Raw genomic sequence first — 22,859 nt, 5'->3', positions numbered from 1 at the left:
TAATAAGGGGCCTAGAGGGGTTAATTGTCCATTGTTATCCATCAAGTAAATGTGAATAATTTAATTAATGAATTATATACCTGAGACCATTATTGTTGTCATATTGTTTAATACGAGCCCCAAATGCTTCTTATAATTTGCCTTCAATTCTTCATCCTGAGACCAAAATAAAATGCTTCTCAACAGTCTCTAGCCCCACCTCAGTCTTCTCAATCCATTCAAAATCTATTCAGCATCAAAGCTGCAGACTTGGAAATAACAACAATATTTTTGTTCTTAAGTATTTACTGTGTGCTGTTACTTTACACCGAATCTAATTTAGCCCTTAAGTCAGCCCTAGGAGACCAGTATTATTATCTATATATTACAGAGGAGGAAAGAAGCACAAAGTTAACTAAGTTGCTTACAATTTCAAAGTGTGCAAATGATATAAACAGGATCGAATCCTAAGTAATCTTGAGTCCTAAGCCTATGCTTTTACCCACAACACTAATCTTACACATATTAATGCAGGTAAAATGAAGAATTGGCATTTGGGATTAACTATTAATAACTACAAGTTAACATCAGGGGGAGGAAATGAGAAGAGGAAATGGGAATAAATGCCCCATACAACTTAATATTTTCCATTCTAGATGGAACTGTTGCTTTCTAGGAGTGATTTTGGTTGTGCTAGATTTCCAATGCTTTTTCTCTGTTTTTTTTTAAATGTATATCCTATCTGCATAAAAATTTTCATTCTGGTTCAGGTCTGGTACTGTCTCTGCTGGCTTTAGATCTTTATATCCCCACTAAAATATAATTGAAATTTTTGGTATTCTTAACTCCTAGTTAAATTTAGGCATGCTTATGAATGGTTTGTTTTCCTTTTTCATCTGTATGTTTCTATAGAATTTTTGGAAAGATTTTGATTTAGATGGCCACTATATTATCCTTGGGAGCTCATATTTTTTTTAATTGCATCACAATGCATTTTTAAATAATGATTTATAAAATAGCATGAGAATAATATACTTTTACAATGCAGTTGTAAAAAGAAATGAGAAATATCTCCACACTATTCTGAAGCCATCTTTAGAACATATCAATAAATGAAAAAAGCAAGGTTGAGAAAAGTAGGTAAAGTATGCAATCATTTCTGTCAGTATTTATAGGCAAGTATGTGTGTATATACACCTAGAAATATATATTGATATGTATACATTGTGTATTTATACACACATAAATTTCAAAATATGTTTTTGAAATTTGCCTCTTTCAAATCTGTTTGCCTCTTTCAAAATGTAAGGATAAATAATAAAATTGAGCAGTTATATATGGAAAAAGGAAAGAAATGGGTGAAGGGGATTTATTCTCTTGTTTTATAAAATTTGCTTTTAAAATGAATATATTTAATGTATTTATAAAGTGAAATTAATTTTTAAAATGCAATTCCTCAAAAAATAAATAAATAAAACAAATGAATCTGAATTATCAAGTTGGTGGCAGAACCATCCAGAAAAAAAGGTAATCCATAAGATCTTATGTTATTTGCTATATTTCCTTTGAAGGTAAGAAAAAAATGCAAATAACTCAAACACTACCAATAATCATAATGGTGATAGTGTTGATAACTAGCCTGAAACTGTTATGTGTGTATTGTGGAATGAAGCAAATGAGTTAATTTGTTCACGTGGAGAATGAGGGTTTGTTGTGGTATAAAGGAGATTCAGATTCAAGATGGTAGAGATGAAATAGGCATAAATAACACTGTTCTGAATTTTAGTGGGAAGTATTAATATGAAATCGCATTGCCCTGCCCCTCTTTAACAAAAAAAAAACGAAGAAAGAGTGACCACCCTAGTAGTACTGTGTGCTATAGTGCTCAGATTATAATCACTAAATCCCACTTATCACTGAAAAAAATTTAGATACCTAGAAGAAATATCTCCTTCTATCCCAGGGTGGAAAATGTACAAGATGAATGTGGAACATTTTGAAATTTCAAAAGTTCACAATAGCTACAAATATTACTAATATATGTAAGAATAAGGAGACAATCTGTTGAGGCTTCTACTGTCCCCAAATGGGACAATTCAAGTATCAATACGGACTTTTAGTATGATGAATCAAAATATCACAATTTTATGATAAACAACAACAACTACATTTATTAAATACTTTTGGAGTGTGCTAGTAAATCAATTCATAATTTAAAAATAGATATAGAAAATAATCCTGTATGAATTATATCATTGCAAGATAACCAAAGAATTGATAAAAAATTATTTTATTTTCCTAATTTATGTCAATTTTGTTAGCTCCCTATATAAGAACAAATATAACATGCTTTGGAATCAGCCCTCCCAAGCCCTGTAATCCATGTATAACCTTGATTTATATATTTGTAAAACTTGGCACCCATTTTCCTTTGTAAGTCTTAATGAGCTACAGGAACTGCAGGCAGTGAGAAAGTCCAGATGAAAGTTTATTTACTTTTTAAAACATTTATTTAGTTGTAGGTAGACACAACACCTTTATCTTTTATTTTTATGTGGTGCTGAGGATCAAACCCAGTGCCGCACACATGATAAGCAAGCACTCCACCTCTGAGCCACAAGCCTAGCCCACGGATGAAAGTTTATTTTAATAGATATATTTCATTTTATTTGTGTAGAATATGGCAGGATTAAAGTTTTCCACTTTGCAACCATAATGAATTTATATATCTAAACTAGGGGGTTATCAAATATAGTCAGCGGGCTTGATAACAGCCCTGCCTATTAATTTATTTTGTATTATTCATGGATGCTTTCACACTTAAAAGGACAAAGAATAGTAGCTATAAAAGATCTACAAGCCTGAAATATTTACTATTTAACCCACTGAGAAAATCTGTTAACTCCTGATCTAAACCATGAACATCAATGGCTGCTACATGATAAAAAAAAGAGACAATCAGACCACACATGCTTCCGCATAGAAATAAACACCACCATCAGTGAAATATTCTTACAGAAAAATAAAACATAAATCTGAGAAAATCTCTAGCACCAATCTAGGAAATAGAGGAGAGAGAACCATGTTAAATGATATGGACATTTATTGTATTATTTACTTTTGCATATATTTGAAACTTTATATTATAAATAATTTTTTTAAATGGGAGAAAATGTTAAACAAGCACATGGGGAGCTCAAGTTAATCTAATCAGACAGAATAATATAATTCGACTAGATTAAGCTAGTTCAGCTTCTTGAGGACAACAGGTTCTAAAGTCCATCTCTCTCCAAAACTTGGTGCAGTAATGATTGATAATATGATAGTAATTGATGAGCTGAGCTGAATCTTTCATATATATTGAAGCAAAAAAGTAAATTCAATCTGGAAGAGAAAAATTTGGTGGGGTTATTAATTTAAATGAAGCAATGGATTTTCTTAATAATGGATTCAAAATGAGAAAATTCAAAGTACCAAGTGAAAACCTGGAGGAGAGGAAATAAGGGACCCTTATAGTAGTCATCAATTCTACTAGAGATTTTTCTTTCACTACTTGTCATAGGATTTGGTGAAATCTTCATGGTGTGTGCATGTGCGTGTGTGTGTTTGTGTGTGTGTGTACGTGTGCATGTGTGTGTGTATGTGTGTAACTTTTTGTTTTTTTGTTTTTTTTTTTTTTGGAGAAGATTAAATGGAAAAACTGCCTTTCACTTTCTCTCTTGGAATGAAGGGCACTGACAAAAAAGGATGAAGAATGTGGTTTCTTGTTAGGAAAAGGAAGAATTTGAGAGAAGCTTGGCTATCATAAACTAATGTAGAGAACAAAATGTCCAGATTTGCAGACTGTTTCATTTTGGATGGGCCTTTTGAGGAGACCATGTGAAAAAGAAGGGATAGGAGGAGATTGTAAGCTTTCCATGATAAGAGTACAATTTCTGGAACCTAACTGATGGGCTAGGGAAATCCTGTGTTCTAGTTACTCACCCAGAGGTGGCTGTAGCATACCCCCATTCTTCTCACAGTTCCCAACAGGCTGGATTTCAGCTGAGTCAACCAGCCGCCAGAAGTCATTCTTGTTGTCACTACCATCAAGGCGCAGGCGGAGGCGGGCACCTGTCAGTCCAACTACTGTGGCAATACATGTGGATGTGGTGTTCCTGGGGTCCTGTGTTTCCAATTTCATGCTGATCTTGAACTCGTTGCTTGGAGGTGTGTAGGACTGAGGAGAACAAGTCATGAGGATTAAGAAGACTAAAAGTAAGCCGCATTTTCAATAAGGATGTTAAGAAATGGAACCTGAAAATATATGCTTTGGACTCAAATTGCTTATAACTGGCCCAGGGACAACTTGTCTGAGTTATTCTCTAACACTTAGGAAAGGTTTCATACAAAGAAACACAAAGAAAGAAGGTGAAGGGGAAAATTACTTTCCTATTAAGCATCAAATATTAATTTATAGTAGTGAAAAAAGGACAAGAATGTTTCATATAGTCCAGTTATTTAAATATTTTCTCATTCTACCTTTTCCAACACCCTACCCCTTCTGGTATAACACTTTCTTTTCAAGACCACTAAATCACATTAAACTACTATATCCTTAATGTCTCTTCATGGAATATTCAGTATAGTGGTCTATACATCTACTACACAGACTACTGGGAATTAATATTTTTTAAAAAATTGAAATTAAGTTATAAATCAACTCATAATTTACATACAACAAACTATATACTTTATAAGTCTTGACATTGTGTACATACCTACGACACCATATACACCCATGAAAGTATTACCACAATCAAAGTAATGCACAAGGCCATCACCGTCAGGATCTCATATGCTCCTTTGTAACACCTTTTCCTGGGTCTTTCCAGATTCCCATGCCTAGCAACCACTGATCTACTTTCTATCACTATAGATTGATTTGCATCTTTTATTAGATAGAATCATACAGGAAATACACTTTTTGTCTAGCTTCTTTCACTCAGCACAGCTATTCTGACATTTACCCATATTGTTGAATATATCAATACAGGTTGAGTATCCCTAATTGGAAAGTCTGAAATCCAAAATTCTATAAAATCTGAAACTTTTGGAGCACTGACATGATGATACAAATGGAAAATTCCACACCTGGCCTCATGTGATGGGTTGCAGTTAAAACACAGGTGCACTAAAAATACTGTATTAAATTACCTTTAGGACATGGGTATAAAGTACATATTAGATAAATGAACTTTGGGTTTAGATTTGAGTCATATCCCTAAGATATCTCATTATATAATATGCAAATATTCCAAAATCTGTTACTCAATCTGAAATTCATTTCTTTTTATTGGTAAGTGGTATACCATGATGCTGGTCATTTAGTTTGTTGCCAGTTTTTGTCAATTACAAATGAAGCTGCTATATAAACATTTATATACAAATCTTTATATGAAAATGTACTGTTGTTGATTGGTATCTGTGGAGTATTAATTCTAGGATGCCCTCGAAATTCCAAAATCTGCAGATGCTTAATTCCGCAAAATGGACTTGATATAAAGTGGTGTAGTATTTGCATAAAAATAATGCATATCTTCCTGTATACTTTAAACTATCTCTGGATTACTTATAGTACCTAATAAAACATAAATTCTATGTAAATAATTATTGTACTGTATTGTATAGGAAATAATGATAAGGAAAAAAACTGTACGTGTTCAGCAGAGACACATTTTTCCCCAAATATTTTTGATTTGGGGTTGGTTGAATCCACAGATATGCAACTCACAGATGGAGGGTCAACTGACTTTCTTTTCTTTTGCATAATAATCTAAGAGCAGAATGGCTGGATCATATGTTAGGTATATGTTTAACTCACACATGAGAAAATGAATACTTTTCAGGTATGTATTCAACAATTTTTAATATAGTCACAGACTCATACAAACATTATACCTATCTAATTTTATAACAAGTTCATCAATGTCCAAAAGATACCCTGTACTCATTTTAGGAGGTACTCTCTATTCCCCTCTCATTTTAGTCCCTAGAAACTATGAATATGATTTTTGTTACAGTAGATTTGTCTATTCTGGAAGTTTATACAGATGGAATTACATAATATGTGAACAATATATGAATGGTTTCTTTCACTTAGCAAGATTCATTCATGTTATAGGATATAACAGTACTGCATTCCTTTTCACTGCTGAATAATATTCCATTGTATGGATATACTACGCTACTAATTTATCAGCTGATGAACATTTGGATTGTTCCCCTTTTTGGTTATTATAATAATGTGGTGAACACTTATGATACATTTTGAGTAGACCTGTATTTTCCATTCTCTTAGGTATATACTTATGAGTGGGACTGCTAGGTAATGTGGTAACTCTACATTTAACATTTTGAGTAAACTCTTAACTGTTTTCTAAGGTGGCTATAGGATTTTATAATTTCTGCACCAATGAACAAGCATTCCAATATCTTTAGATCTTTACCAACCTTGTTATTGTCTGTTTTAAAATTTTTTGTCATCTAGTGGATGTGAAGTGGTATCACTACAATTCTGATTTACATTTCTCTAGAGATAATGACATTGAATTTCTGTCATGTGCTTATTGGTCATTTTATATGAAGAAATATACATTCAAACTCCTTGCCCATTTAAAAATTGTGTTGTATTTTTATTGATGAGTTTTTAAAAAAGATTTTTAAAATATTTGTGATACAAGTCACTTATGAGATATAGGATTTGTAAATATTTTCTCCCATTTTGTGTTACCTTTTCATTTTCCCAATGGTGTCCTTGGAATCCATGTATCTATTTTCTCTTTTGTTATTTGTGTTTTGGGTGCCATATCTAAGGAACTATAACCTAAGCCAAGGTCATGAAGATTTACTCTGATGTGTTCTAAGAGTTTTTTAGTTTTAGATTTTACATTTAGGTTTGTGATCCATTTGGAGTTCATTTTTTTTAATATGGTACAGAAGGGGAAAGGGGATTTCTAGCTGTTCTTGTGCTGGTTTTTGAAAATTTGAAAGAACTATGTTGGCACCCTTATTGAAAATCAATTGACAATAAACTGATGGGTCCATTTCTTGACTCTAAATTCTAGTCCAAAAATTTATATGTCTCTCTTTATGTCAGAACCACAATGTCTTGAGAACTGCAGCCTTGTAGTAAGTTTTGAAATCAGGAAATATGAGTTCTCCACTTGTTTCCCCTCTTCAAGACTGTTTGGCTATTCTGGGTCTCCTGTATTTCTACTTGAATTTTAGGATCACTTTGTTAATTTGTGCCCACCCTGCTGCAAAAAAAGCACCTGTGATTATGACAGAATCTATAAATCAATCTGGGGAGAATTGTTGTCAGCTATGTGATTTACAAGTATATTCTCCTAGGCTGTGACCTGTATTTTTAATTCTCTTACAAGTGTCTTTTTGGAGATCAGAAGTCTTTAATTCTGAAAAAGTCCACTCCATTAATTTTTAATTTTTTTATGGATTATACCTTTGGAAAGGTATAAAGCTAAAGCTCTCTCTGTGTAAGTTTTGCATATTTGTTAGTTCTCTTCCTTCCCTCTTTGGCTACTATTATAAATGGTAGTTTTTCTTCTGTTATATATTCTATTGGATTATTTTAAACAATAGAGTAGAATGCTGGCTTTATCTTTGAGATATAATTTTTTAAAGCTAAGAATGTATTATTATCCAATTCCCAGTTTTTTAGTACATTCTTTAGCTCAGTAGTGTGATGATGCTTTTCTGCCAAACTATTTTCCAAAGTAGGTAAACCATTTTACATTTTCATTAGCAGTACATGAAAATTCCATTTGCTTTACAATCTTTCCACTATTTGCCATTTAAATAAACCCATAGGGATAGTATATTAATCACTTTTATTTTCATTTCCCTAATAAAATAATGGAATTGAGCATTTCTATTCATGTGCTTATTTGCCCTCTATATATTTTCTTTTGTGTTTGTCCTAATCTTTTAACCCATTTATTTCTTCTTCTGAACTATGTGCTTTGGTAAGATAATACTGAATAGAAGTGGCAAAAGTAGACAGCCTTGTCTTGATCTTAAGGTAAAAACATTTATCCTTATCATTGAGTCTGATGTCATTTGTAGATTGTTCATAAATGCCCTTTAACTTAGGAAATTCCCTTCTGTTTCTAGTTTGTTGAGAATTTTTATTAGTAACTGACATTGGATTTTTGTCTAAAGCTGTTAATGCATCTATTGAAATGACTATATATTTTCTTCTTCCTTAGTGTGTTCATATGACAAATTACATTGATTTTTGAAATTTAAACCAACCTTGTATTCCTAGGATCCCACTTGGTCATGATGAGTTATTATTTTTATATACTGTTATATTCTTTTTCCTAAAATTTTGTTTAGGATTTTTGCTTGTATTCATGGGATATTGCTGTATAGTTTTCTTTCCATGCTATTTTATGGTTTGGGCAGCAGAAATGTTCATCTCATAGAGTTGAAGGTATCCCCTTGCCATAAATCTTCTGAGACAGTCTGTGTAGACTTTGTAATATTTTTTCCTTAAATATTTGAAACAAGTCACCAGAGAAGTCACTGATGCCTGGAATCTTCTTTGTGAGAAAGCCTTTAACCACAAATTCAATTTCTATAGCAGAAATTCAGGTTTTCTATGATCTTGACTGAGATTTGGTAATTTGTGTCATTCATGGAAATTATCCATTTCACTTTAGTTATTAATTTAAAGGCATTATTTTTTGTTTTGAATACCTTTAACTTCACAGCAATATAACTTCTCTAATTTCATATAGTAGTTATTTGCATCATCTTTCCTTTACTCTTGGTAACTCTGGCTAGAGGTTTATCAGTGTTATTAATCTTTGCAAAGCACCAGCTTTGGTTTTGATGATTTTATTATTTAAAAAATGTTCTGTCTTTTGTTGATTTATACTCTAATAGTTAATGTTTCCTGTCCTTTGCTTACTTCAGAGTTAACTTGCTCTTTTTTCCCCCTAATTTTCTGAAGTGGAAGAGGGGGTCATTAATTAAAACCTTTCTTTTTTCAAATAAAAGAACTCGGTGCTATAAAATTTCCCAAGTACTGCTTTAGTAGCATTCCACAAATTCTGAAATGTTCTGTTTTCATTTTCATTCATTTAAAAATACTTTTTAATGTACCTTTTGGCTTCTCAGCACTCATAAGGTATTCAGAAATGTGTTATTTAGGGTCCAAATGTTTGGAGATTTTCCACGTAATTTTCTGCTTTGGCTTAAAAAAATTAATCCAACTATAATCATAGAACATACTTTGTACTGCTTAAATCCTTTAACATTTCTCAAGCTTTATTTTATGGCTCATAATATGGCCTAATCTGATAAAGGATCTGCATGCACTTGACAATTAAGTGTGCTATATTAATGTTGGAGAGTATGTGAGTCAAGTGGGTCAAATTAATCAATAGTAATGTTCAAAATTACTATATGCTCACTTTTTTGTCAACTTGTTCTTTTATTATAAAAAAGAGTATTAAAGTCTAAGTATAGATATGTTTTGGATTTATCCATTTCTCCTTATATTCCATCAATTTTTGCTTCATGTAAGTAGTGTAAGACCCCTTTATCACTATGAAATTACCTTATTTGTCTTGGTAATATTTTCTCTGAACTATACTTTGAGATTAATATACTCATTTCAGCTATATTAAGGTCATACATTATGGCTAATATTAGCATGATATATCATCTTTTATCCTTTTACTTTTAATCTATTGTCTTTATATTTGAAGTATAATTTTTCTTGAAGGCAGTATACAAATAAATTGTCAATGTGCCAATCTTAGCCTTTTAATGGAATGTTTAGACCTTTTATATTTCATTTGATTCCTGATAAGTCTGGGCTCAAATATACTATATTGCTATTTGTTTTAAATTATTTTAATATTTTTTCTAGGGTTTATAGTAAATAACTTTATATAGATTATCTTTAAGTAATATTATACTGCTTTTATATATTAGAAACTTATGGTATATCTACACTTAGATTTCTCCTTTCCTGCCCTTATACTATTGCTACATACATTTTACACATATATGTAATTCCCAAAATAAATAGTTATAATTGTTTACACACCAAATACTTTTTATAGACATTTAAATATTAAGAAAAAATATTTACTTTTTTTTTGGTACCAGGGATTGAATTCAGGGGCACTCATCTGCTAAGCCACATCCCCAGCCCTATTTTGTATTTTATTTAGAGACAGGGTCTCTCTGAGTTGCTTAATGCTTTATTTTTGCTGAGGCTAGCTTTGAACTCATGATCCTCATGCCCCAGCCTCCTGAGCTGTTGAGATTACAGGCATGTACTAACCCCACCTGGCTATTTATTCTTGTTATTATAATTTCCAGTGACCTTCATTCCTTTGCATATATCTGTTATTCCATCTGGTATGACTTTCCTTTTGGATTTTTCCTTTAACATTTCTGGTAATGTGAGTCTGCTAGTGATTAATTTTTTTCAGCTTTTGTTTATCTGAAAATATCTTCTTTTTTTTTGCTGGGCATAGTATTCTAGGTTGATGGTGCTTCCTCCAGTATTTTGAGAATGCTACTCAACTTTGTTCTTGCTTGCATTATTTCTAACAAGAAATTCAATGTTATCCTCATATTAGTTATATGGAAAATATCTTTTTTCTCTGGATACTTTTAGGTCTTCCATATCAATGACTTTGTATAATGTAATTATGACATGCTTTCGTGTATTTTTTTTTCTTGTTTCTTATTTTTGGGATTCATTGAGCTTCTTGAATTTGTACAATTACAATTTTCCTCATTTTTTGAAAAATACCTTCTTCTTTGGAAACTCCAATTACATGTCTATTTGGCCTCTTGAAGTTATCCCGCCATTCACTGGTCTTTCTTTTTATTTCTCCATTTTATTTTTGCATTTCAGTTTGGATTATTTCAAATTTACTAATCTTTATTCTGCCATTAATATTACCCAGTATATTTTTTCCTTCACATAGAGCAGTATAATTTAAGTATTTTTTATATCTTCTATTTTTCTGCTTAAATTATGTATGTCAATAAATTAGAATAATTAGTGTGTTTGTTTTCTATTCTATGATCGGTGTAGGTCCTGAGTTAGTTCCAATCAATTGATTATTCTCTTTAGTATTGATTGCATTTTCCTGCCTCTTTGCATGCCTTGTAATCTACGAATGGATGCCAGGTATTATAATGGATATTTTTGCATTTCTTTAAATTTGCTTGTGCTTTGTTCCCAGATGCTGCTACATGAGAATAACTTAATCCTTTTGAGTGTTAATTTTATAATTTATTAGGCAAGTCTGCAACAGTGCTCAGGCTATGGCTCATTATCAACACAATTGCTACTAAGCAAGATTTCCTGGGCATTCTAACTCAATACCCAATGAATTAAGAATTTTTTTTCCAGTAGAGTAGATGGAATCAGAAATGATTCCAGGGCTGGGGCTGTAGCTCATTGGTAAAGCATCTGCCTTGCACTTGTAAGGCACTGGACAACACCACATATAAATAAATAAAGATATTGTGTCCAACTACAACTAAAAAAAATATTAAAAAAAGAGAAATTATTCCAAGTCCTGTTAGGCTGTATTCCTTCTAATTCTGTCAGATAGATTTTCCTTTGACTTTAAGTAGTTTCCTCATATGTATGTACTGGACAGTAGAACTTTCCAGAGTAGTTGAAAAGGACTCTCTGTAGATTTTTGTAGTTTTCTTCCTGTGAAGTTCTCTCTTCTTGGGTACTTTGATCTGCAAATTCTAGACAATTTGCTGTTCCTTCACTCCCAGTTCCATCTCCTCAAATTAGGAAATCTGCTGTATCAACCTGGGCTCCTCTTCTTGAGCCATGATCTGGAAACTCTCTTAACACAGTAAGCTGGGATATCACACAGGGCTCAATTCATGTGTTGTCCATCTCTCAAAGATCACTGTTTATTGCCCTTTCTGCAGTGACTTGAAAACTATTGTTTACAGTATGACTTTAAGAAAATGTTTCAGGTAAAAATAAGAATTCAGCTCCTATTATTTTAAATAAGCAGGTCCTAAATTTATATTTTCACTTAGAAAATAAAACTCAAAACTTAAAAGTGAAATGTTGACAGAGAAAAATAACCATTGAGTACTAAAGAAAGACAGATGTAAATAACTTCCTGATGTTAAGATCTGTTTAGCATAAGTACACCTTTTCATTTATCAACTTTATCCATACTGACACACTCAACATCACATGTGTGCTTTCTCCAGCATTTAATTCTATGGCGGAAGCTCTGGATGACCTCTTATCAGTTCCCGAATGTCTCCCAGTGGGACTCAGTGTCAACATTGTTAAAGGAAGATAAGATTGTGACAAAGTTATTGAGTACAGAGAAAGGAATACTGGTCCTCTTTCAAGAACTGTCTAACGGCTATAAGTCTCCTTCTTATCTGTTTGAATTGAAAGCTACAGTAAAAAATAACAAATTTTTTCAGTAACACAGAATGTCCTCAAGGAGGTGAAGAAGAAGGAAAGGGTGTTACTTGGGATGAAGTTGGGGAAAATGTCTACTGCTAAAACTCATAGTGACCGAATTTTACTTCTTGAGTTGTGGTCCTCCCATACTAGTTTACTCTGGGGACCTCAGGTGAACAGTCAAAGGGCTTCTGCCTCAAGTTTTGTTTATTTAGGAACCAGAAAAGAAAAAACAAAAGCAAACTACCTGCCTCCCACCTACTAATGATGTTGAGAATTAATTACCTGCTTGAAGCAATGGACAGGCGCTGGGACTGAACATGTTTCTTTTAGGTATTTGTCCCAGGTAAAATGACCTGTAAAGGAAATAGAAATCTCTATCACAGTCAACTTCCTAAAAAATGCTTTTGGGATATAATCTATGCTAAACATTAAGCCACTTGCAAACTTCTTTTGAGCATAAAGATTTTTTTTCCTGTTTGGGCTACAAGGAGTATTAGGGAGAAGGATTTAGTTGACATAAATGGATCATTTATTAGATTAATGTTTTAATAAAATCATGGTTTCAAGATGTCCCAAAGTGTTCTCCATGTTAGTCTCTAAAGTAATCCAAAATTCCAAAGCAAGATATACAACTATCTTAAAGAAGTGCCCAGGAAGCTCATGGAAAACAGAACAAAAGAAACAGAAAGGGAGTGGGGAGATTCCTTCTGAACAATCTGATTCCTGGAATGGCCCTTTATTACAGCCAATGACAGATTTTAACAACCAATGTGGTTGGATTCTACCTTCTTGGCTTAGAAAGAATATGAAAGAAAGGCATCTGGACACATGAGGTGAAAGGATTTGAGGGGAGGGGAAGCCAGAGGAGTGAGATGATACTTCAGTCCTCACTCTTTAAACTGGCTTTCTCTCACCTATCCCTACCCCACTCCCATCCCAGTCACAGCTGTATTGCTTTGAGGTACAAAATGACAAAGGTCTGGTAATCTAGAGAAAGTAGGACCTGGGAAGCATTTATGATGACAGTAAATAAGAATATGTCTTTCAAAGTTTAAAGAACACTGCCCTAGAGAAATAATCTCTAAGGTGACATCATGCTGGGGTCAGAAAAACATGGTAAGGGACAGGCTATTAAATACAGATTTCACTGGACCAAAAAAGATTACCAAGTTATTTATTTAAAGGTTAAACCAATTACCAATCTCCTCCTAATACCCACCTAGAGGTGACCCCATGATGGAGCAGGGAAGGTCCCAGAGACTCTCACAAGCTAAAACACTGTAGCAAACCAGCATTTCTTGAAGTTTCCTCTGTAGTGGAGCAGCACAGGGCCCCTTTGGGCCATGCAAAAAGCACTAGATGCTGGGAATAAAAACGAGTCACTGAATGATGAAAACTAAAGCACTCCAAAGAAGATGCCAAGACTTTATACTCTATTGATTTTATAGCTTCTGTTTAAAATTGGTTCCTTTCCCACCATCATCCTTAACTAAGCCAAATAGATTTGGCCAGAAATTAGTCAGTTCTGAAACATTTCATGAATTAGTCAATGATTAATCATCATGACCAGACATAGTCCATGGGTAAATAAGTTGATATTTCCTGACGTCAAGATTTAAAGAGGTTATCAGAATTTAATAAAGAATTTGCTCTTAGCTGAGAGGGTCCTAAATCAAGAACTGAATACATGTCATAACTGTTCACTATTAGAAAAAGAAATCATACAAATAATTATTCTATCCTTATAAATTAAAAATTAAATTAAATAGTATGTCTTGAATTTCACTGAATTGAAACTCTTAAACTCTTTTATTTAGAGCAGCATGTCCAATATAACTTTCTGTGCTGATAGAAATGTTCTGTATCTGTGCTGTCTAGTAAATTAGCAATAGATACATGTAATTTCTGAACAGTTGAAATGTAGTTAGTATGGATAAGAAACTGAGTTTTAAATTTTATTTGATTTTAAATAATTTTAATTTAAATACCTATATGTGGTTAAGAGCTAATGAATTGGGCAACACATGCCTAGAGGTTTGATGAGTTCTGGTTAATTGCTTATATTGGCTTGAATTCTGACTAGAAGAACCCAAGAGACTTTCGTTTTAAGAATTACCACATCATTAGTGATACCACAATAATTAGAATATTAATTATAGTTCTCTATTACCGAAGCACATGGAATCAATTCCTGTGCTATTGGTATACAAGCCAGAAACCTCAGACATTACACCACTTAGGAAACATCCTATTAGAAACTAAATGAAAAAGAATTTCTTTATTAAAAGCAGTCTATCCACAATGATACCTAGACTGATATTTTTCTTATACTTGACTGCTCAAGCTTAGTCCCTTAATCAGATGTTATGGTTTAGATATTAAGTGTCTCCCCAAATCTCATGTGTTGAAACAATGCAAAGAAAGTACAGAGGTGAAAAGATTGGCTTATGAGAGCCTTAACCTAATCAATACATTAATCCACTTGAATGGATTAACTGGGTGATAATTATAGCTAGAGGCAGTAGGTCACTGGGGGCTTGTATTTAAGGTTTATATTTTGTCTGTGGTAAAGGAAGCTCTCTTTCTGCTTCTTGGTGTTCATGTCCTGAACTGCCTTCCTCCACCATACTCGTCGGCCATGATATTTTGCCTCATCTTGGGCCCAGAACAATGGAGTTGGCCATCTATGAACTGAGAGCTCTGAAACCATGGGCCCCAAACAAAAATTTTCCTCCTTTAATTATTCTTGTCAGGTCTTTTGGTCACAGAGGCAAGAAAGCTAAGTAAAACATCAGGTAAACTGCAAATTAAGATAGTTCTTATTGACTCAATAAGAATACTTGAAAACACTTACTACCAATGCCTACCACAAATATTTGCAAGCACTATGTTATAGACAGCAAGGTATAAACCAGGAGTTGGTGAAAACAAAATAATAAAAATTTTATGTTTTGCAGGTCTTATAATCTATGTCACAACTACTATGCTATTGTGTGCAATAGTAGCCATAAGCAATATGTGAATGAATGAGCATGGCTATGTTCTATTAAAACTTTACTGACAAAAAAAGGCAGTGGGCTGGATTTGGCCGCAAACAATAGTTTGATAATCCATGGTCTAAACAATTGATACCAAAACCATAATCATAGATTTTTTTCACTCACTTGAACAAAGTTTAGGACCCTGTCTTCAGAAGTTCTCAATGAACAGGGTTCAAGTGTGGCATGAGAACATGTATTTTGAAAGGCTCATTAGGTAATTCTAATTAAAACCTGTGTATAGAAATTATTGGTGTAGCTGAAAGAACGTGATATTTGAAGTCAGAAGATGTTGGTTTAAGTCTTGTTTCTATAGCTAACAATCTTGGGGGAAATTACTTAATCCTTCCACACCTCACTTTACTTATCTGAAAAACAAAGATAATACCTATCTCGTATGATTGCACATACATTTTTCACTTAATAATATTTAAATTCCTTCCAAGTACAAAGAACTGTGTTAAATCTTATGGGAACAAGATGGATAAAGTTCCTAAATTTATAGAGATTTCAGCCGAGAGATAAGCAGATATAGTAAAAAAGTAATAACAAATATTCTGTTACAATTAAGACAAATTTAAGTTAATGAGGTAATACAGATTGCCTTGAGAATGTAGTACAGGGAAATTTGTTCCATACTTGAGGTCTGAGATCATTGTGAAAATAAATATTAACTAATTTTGTATAATGCTTTGTGAACACACATAATTTGAGTGTTTTCAATTATTCTAACATTATAATTCAAAGCATTCAATATTATCACTTGATCATTTTCAATAATTTATTCAATAGATGTTTGTTGAACATCCGCCATGAGTGAGGCAATATAGCTTGGGGTCCCTACCTTCATGGAATTTACATTCTATTATATAATGAGACACCATTAACACATAAATAAATAAAATAATAAATATTTGAAAGGAATAAAATGAGGCAATGGGATGAACTAGGAGATATCTTAGTGAAGGTTATGGACATATGCTCTACAGAGGAACTCTCTAAGCTGAGACATTACAGATAAGAAAAAGCCAGTCGTCTTATTTATATCACTGAATAATGCTTATGAAATTGTTTTCTAAATTCTAACACAGTGTGAGGAGTAAGATTTGTTCCCAGGACGTAGGCTCCCTATTTACCTCTCTTATTGTTTCTTTTGCTGAGAAAAAACTTTTTAGTTTGGGTAAGTCCCATTTGTTGATTCTAGTTATTAACTCTTGTGCAGTGGGTGTCCTATTGAGGAATTTGGGGCCCGACCCCACTTCAGATAGAGCCCTAATATCCAGAGTATACAAAGAACTCAAAAAAATTAGACAATAAGATAACAAATAACCCAATCAACAAATGGGCCAAGGACCTGAACAGACAATTCTCAGAGGAGGACATACTATCAATCAACAAGCACATGAAAAAATGCTCAGCATCGCTAGCAGTCAGAGAAATGAAAATAAAAATCACCCTAAGATACCATCTCACTCCAGTAAGATTGGCAGCCATTAGGAAGTCAAATAACAACAAGTGCTGGTGAGGATGTGGGGAAAAGGGTACACTTGCTCATTGTTGGTGGGACTGCAAATTGGTGCAGCCAATTTGGAAAGCAGTATGGAGATTTCTTGGAAAGCTGGGAATGGAACCACCATTTGACCCAGCTATTCCCCTTCTATTCCCTAACGACCTAAAAAGAGCATGCTACAGGGACACTGCTACATCGATATTCATAGCAGCACAATTCACAATAGCAAGACTGTGGAACCAACCTAGATGCCCTTCAATAGATGAATGGATAAAAAAAATGTGACTGTACTCTATGCTATTAAACTGTACACTTAAAAACAATTAAACTGGTAAATTTTATGTTGTCTATATTTTATAATTAAAAATTATATAAGCAATATTAAGATAAATGGAAAGTATATGAAGAGGTAAGGAAAAATGTATCAGACTTCAAAAATTTAAAAAGTTAACCCTAAAGCAACATGGAAAATAGATAACAGGAAAACCAAAGCAGTAGTAGGCAGAGCAGTTAGAATACAACTGTAGTGATCCAGGGGAGAGATGATGGTGGCAAGGAAGATTCATTCATTCACTCAATAACAACAAAGTGAATGCCATCATATGCTAAACACTATGACAGGAGAGTTAAAAATAACAGTAAGACAGGCAAGAACCCCTTCCCTATGGAACTTGTAAACAAAAATAAATAGATTGTGTGATTAAGTGCTAACACACAAATAAACAGAATGACTATGGAAGACCAGTTGGGATACCTCCATAAGGAGGAGATTTTTAAGCTGAAAAAACTAACCAAGAGTCAGGGGAAAACCTTCCCGGGCAAGCAAACAGTATGTACAAAATCTAAGAGATAGGTAAGAACTTTGTATATTCAAGAGACAAAAAGGCACCTCCTTATGGAGGTATCCCAACTGGTCTTCCATAGTCATTCTGAAAGGGGTGAGACAAGATCTGTGGCAACATCACTGCTGGGGAATGAGGTGCAGAAGTGCAAGCATGAAAAACATTTAGGGGGTTGATACAATGGTCCAAAAGAAGAACTATGATGAGCATAGAAAAAGGAAAAGAGGATGGAAAGATTCATTAGATATTTAGGATACAGCCCTCATGGGTACTAACAATGAACTGAAAATAAGAAAAGTTAATCTCAGAAATGACTCCCAGTTTTCACACCTAAGAAAACAAATGAATTAGAAAGCCATTCACTGAAACTGACAACAAAGAGAAAGTATCAGAATCACTTTGCAAGCTTCTTCTTGCGCCCTCACTCTGGCATGGTGCTAGGGACTGAATCCAGGGCCTTGCTCACAGTAAACACTGCTCTACCACTGAGTTGCATTCCCAGCTCACCTAAAGAGCTTTTTTTTTTTGAGAGAGAGAGAATTTTTTAATATTTATTTTTTAGTTTTCGGCGGACACAACATCTTTGTTTGTATGTGGTGCTGAGGATCGAACCCGGGCCACACGCATGCTAGGCGAGCGCACTACCGCTTGAGCCACATCCCCAGCCCCTAAAGAGCTTTTTTAAAATACTAATTCCTATATTCCATCTCTTAGAGAACCCAATACAATGGATTTTTTAAAAAATATTTTATTTTGTTACAGGGATTTTTAATTTTAAACAATCTTTTCCAGTGACTCTGACAATCACCAATGTAGACTAAGTTAACCAGAGTTAGTTTCCATTACTTGCAACCAAAAGAACCCAGAATTTGGTATGTGGAAGAAGACTGGTACAAACGACAGGATTAACTCGATCAAAGTTGCAACAGAGCAGTGTAGACTTCTCTATTCTGAGAGGTTGGCTCATCATACTTATAATGTGGTATGAGATAGTTGTTCAAACTGTGGTCTGTTTTGTACTGAGATTCAGTGTATTGAAGTACACTCCAAAAAGAGACTTGGTAGGAAAAACAAAGGATCTGATGTGCACTGACCATTCATGTGACCTTCATATATGTGGCTTACTATGAAATAGGGCAGATATCAAAGGATTTAATAACTAAAACAGTCTACACATCATCCAATTTAGAAAGACTATATATATTACCCAATTCAAATAAAAGCCAGCTATAACAATCTGGCTATACCAATGCATATTGGAGAACATGAGCCTTGAGGTAAACTGGTCAGTGTGAAAGCATTGGGAAGGAAATGTGGCTTTTCTTTTTTTTAAAAAAAAGAAAAGTTCATTTTGACTACAGTCTGCACTGAATCTTGCTAAGTTTGAAAACTGACAGTATAAGACAGAAAGGTAGAACCTAATTGGGAGTGAAATTGATACTTCATAGTATCTTCCCAAATACCTCACTTGCATATTTCTTGCCTGATAAAGATGAGATACATCCAGAAGCAACGTGAATATTACTAATACCTTCCCTATTTCATATTAAGTAAATTTCTTTTTTGCCCCAATCCATTTAGGTTTGGTTTCTGTCCTTTGCAACTAAACAGTGTTAATAGACTATCAATATTTAAAAACTAGAATTGCTTTTTTTTTCCCAAAAAAATAATTACCAGGGGCAATACCCTAAAACTACTGAAACAAAATTTCCAGGTCAGGTATCTGTTATTTCTTTCTAAATATTCCAAATGATCCACATAATCAGGCCACCAAGGGAAATACTAGCTTAGACTAAATTTTTAACATTCAATACAATTCTGGTTGTTTCCTCCCATAGATTATAAAATAGTAGCTCTGTTCTTCCCTAGGAACACAGAACGAGGACATTATAACAATATCTACTTTGAATAAATTATAAGCCAAGCAATATATCAGAAACCATGAAAGCATATAATGATCACACAAAGTTGAATATGCCTTGCCTTCCAAGATCTTGGGTTCTTTAATGCATAGAAAAAAAAAATACTTATAAATACAGCAGGGACTATCAAACCAGTCTCTGAAATCTAAGGATCTTTTTAGTAGATTAGGGGTGGCAAATATGGGATTTAAAATTATGTCAATCATAATACAACAAAGTTATTTCTAATCTATTATCAGAATAAAATACTGTTCCCTCTCAATATAAGGTAAAGACGACACACATGAAAAAATTAGGTAGGATGCAAATAGTCCATTAATTCAAATTTGGATTTAACTAATATGCATTGAGAACTTAATATGTAAACATTTACTATATTAGGTAACTAAATATAGATTTTCATTAGTAACTATCAGTAATACCAGCAAATTACTAAATTTCACAAACTGACACTGTTTCGGCATAATTGTTTATTTAAATGTCATCATTCAGGGATATAAACAAAAGAAAATTCTGTTAGTGTTGAGAATACAGAAGTCAACAAAATCACTAACATTTCACTGAAAGGATAGAATATGATATTGTAAGTAAAGTGAGCAGGAGTAGCTATTCTTAGACAAAATAGATTTAAAGATAAAAACTGTAAAAAGAGACAAAGAAGATCATGATGATGAAAAGAATCAACTCAACAAGAGATATAACATGTGTACCTAGTGTTCTAAAGCACTCAGTTTTAGAAAACAAACATTAGATATAAAGGGAGAGAAAGGATCCAATATAATAATTGTGGGAGATTTTGATGCCATACTTCCACAAATGGATAAATCATCAAAACAAAAAGAAACACCAGAGTTAAACTATGCTATAGATCAAATGGATCCAAGAGACATTTACAGAACATTTCAATCAACAACTTCAGAATACACATTCTTTTCTTCAGCACTTTCTCTAGAAGAAACTTTCTCTAGAAGAAACCATATAATAGACCACAAAACAAATCTCAACAAATTAAAAAAAAAATATATATATATATATACATATATATATATGTATATATACATATATATATATACATACATATATATATGTATATATACATATATATATATGTATGTATATATATATATATCTCAATCATGTATCTTCTCTGACCACAATGAAAGAAAGCTACAAATTAACTACATGAGAAACTATACAAATTCAGAGACTTAACAAAATGCTACAGAACAAACAATGGGAAATTGAAGAAATCAAAAGGGAACTTAAAATATCTTGGAACAAATTACAATAGAAACAACATTACCAAAACTTATGGAATACAGTAAAAGCACTATGAGGCAAACTTGTAGCAATAAATACCTACATCAAAAACAAAATTGATTTCAAATAACAACCTAACTGAGAATCTAGAAAAGAAAGACCAAATTAAACCCAATATTAGAAGAAATAAATAGCAAAGATCATAGCAAAAATAGAGACTGAAAAATAAAAGGATCAGAGAAACAAAAGAATTGTTTTAGAAAAGACAAAATGACATAAACTGTTAGCTAAACTAACCAAGAGAAGACCCAAATAAAATTAGAGATAAGAAGACAATATACTTATAGTACAGAAATACTAGGTATCATTAGAGACTATTATGAACAACTGCATGCCAACAAATTGGAAAATCTCAAAGAACTAGATGAACTTCTGGACACACACTACCTGCCAAAACTGAACTATGAAGGCATAGAAAACCTGAACAGACTGATAATGAGTAGTGAGCTTGAATCAGTAATAAAAGTCTACCAAAAAAGAAAAGTCCAAGACCAGAAGGCTTCATCGCTCTATCAAATTTTCAAAGAAGTACTACCACGAATTCTTCTCAAATTATTCCAAAGAATTGAAAAGAAGGGAATCTTTCCACTAATTTTTACAAGGCCAGCATTACCTTGATATCAAAACCAGAAAGGGACATAACAAAAAAAAAACATTATAGACCAATATATCTGATGATCACAGAAGCAACTATTCTTAACAAAATAGTAAATGAAACCCAAAATCACATTTAAAAGATCATTCATGGGCTGGGGCTGGGGCTCAGTGGTAGAGTGCTCACCTCACACACATGAGACCCTGGGGTCAATCCTCAGCACCACATAAAAATAAATAAGTGAAATAAAGGTATGTCCAACTACAACTAAAAAAAATAAAAATAAAAACCCAAAGAGATCATTCACCATGATGAAGCTGTATTGATCCCAGGGATTCAAGGATAATTCAACATACACAAATAAATGTGATATACCAAATCAAAGCATGAAAGATAAAAATAATATGATCATCTCAACAGATAAAGAAAAGGCCTTTGATAAAATTAAACATCCCTTCATGATAAAAACCCTGAGCAAATAAGGTATAGAAGGATTGTACCTAAACATAAAAGACTATATATGACAAACCCCAGCCAACATTATACTAAAACTTTCAGCTTTTCCTCATTCCTTATTGACATCTAAAACAAGACTAGAGTGTCCACTCTCTCTATTCTTATATTCAATATAATATGGAAAGTTTTAGCCAGAACAATTAGGCAAGAGAAAGAAAAAAAGATAAACAACGAGTAAGGGAGGAATTCAAATCATCACGTTTTGTAGATGATTTGATTCGATATACAAAAAAAAAAACTAAAGATTTCACTAAAAACCTATTAAACTGATAAACTCAGTAATGTTGCAAAACACAAAATCAACATTCAAAAATCAGTAGTAGTTTTATATAGCAATAGTAAATTTGCTGAGAAAGAAACCCTGAAAGCAACCCATTCACAATCACTACAAAAAAATTTTTAAATACCTAGGAATAAACTTAAGGAAGTGAAACACCTCTACAGTCAAAACTATAAAACACTGATGAAAGAAATTGATAAACCACCCCAACCCCCACACACTAGACTTTCCATTTTCATGTATTATAAATATAAATGTTTCTAAAATGTTAATACTACCCAAAGCGACCTAGAGATTTAATGTAATCACCATCAAAATGCCAATGATACTCTTCACAGAGCTAGAAAAAATTCCTTAAAAACTCACA

The 22,859-nt window shown here is 33.0% G+C and overlaps 1 protein-coding gene across 1 annotated transcript in view; it reads right to left on the bottom strand.

Annotated features, from left to right (window-relative positions):
- The window catches only part of LOC308640581 (polycomb protein SCMH1-like), a 34,265-nt gene extending 20,349 nt beyond the window's left edge, over positions 1 to 13,916 (bottom strand). The window contains exons 1-3 of the mRNA XM_081312436.1: positions 13,689 to 13,916; positions 12,752 to 12,822; positions 3,964 to 4,198 (exon numbers count right to left, since the gene is read on the bottom strand). Of these exons, the coding sequence (XP_081168562.1) occupies positions 3,964 to 4,198; positions 12,752 to 12,822; positions 13,689 to 13,764 (382 nt within the window). The 5' untranslated portion in view covers positions 13,765 to 13,916. The remainder of the gene's footprint in view (positions 1 to 3,963; positions 4,199 to 12,751; positions 12,823 to 13,688) is intronic.
- Between the last annotated feature and the right edge of the window lie 8,943 nt (positions 13,917 to 22,859).

This window comes from Spermophilus citellus, assembly GCF_964194105.1.
Source record: "Spermophilus citellus genome assembly, contig: SCAFFOLD_39, whole genome shotgun sequence".
Lineage (NCBI taxonomy): Eukaryota > Metazoa > Chordata > Mammalia > Rodentia > Sciuridae > Spermophilus > Spermophilus citellus.
The sequence above is the reverse complement of the archived record's forward strand: the minus strand, read 5'-3'. Positions and strand labels throughout refer to the sequence as shown.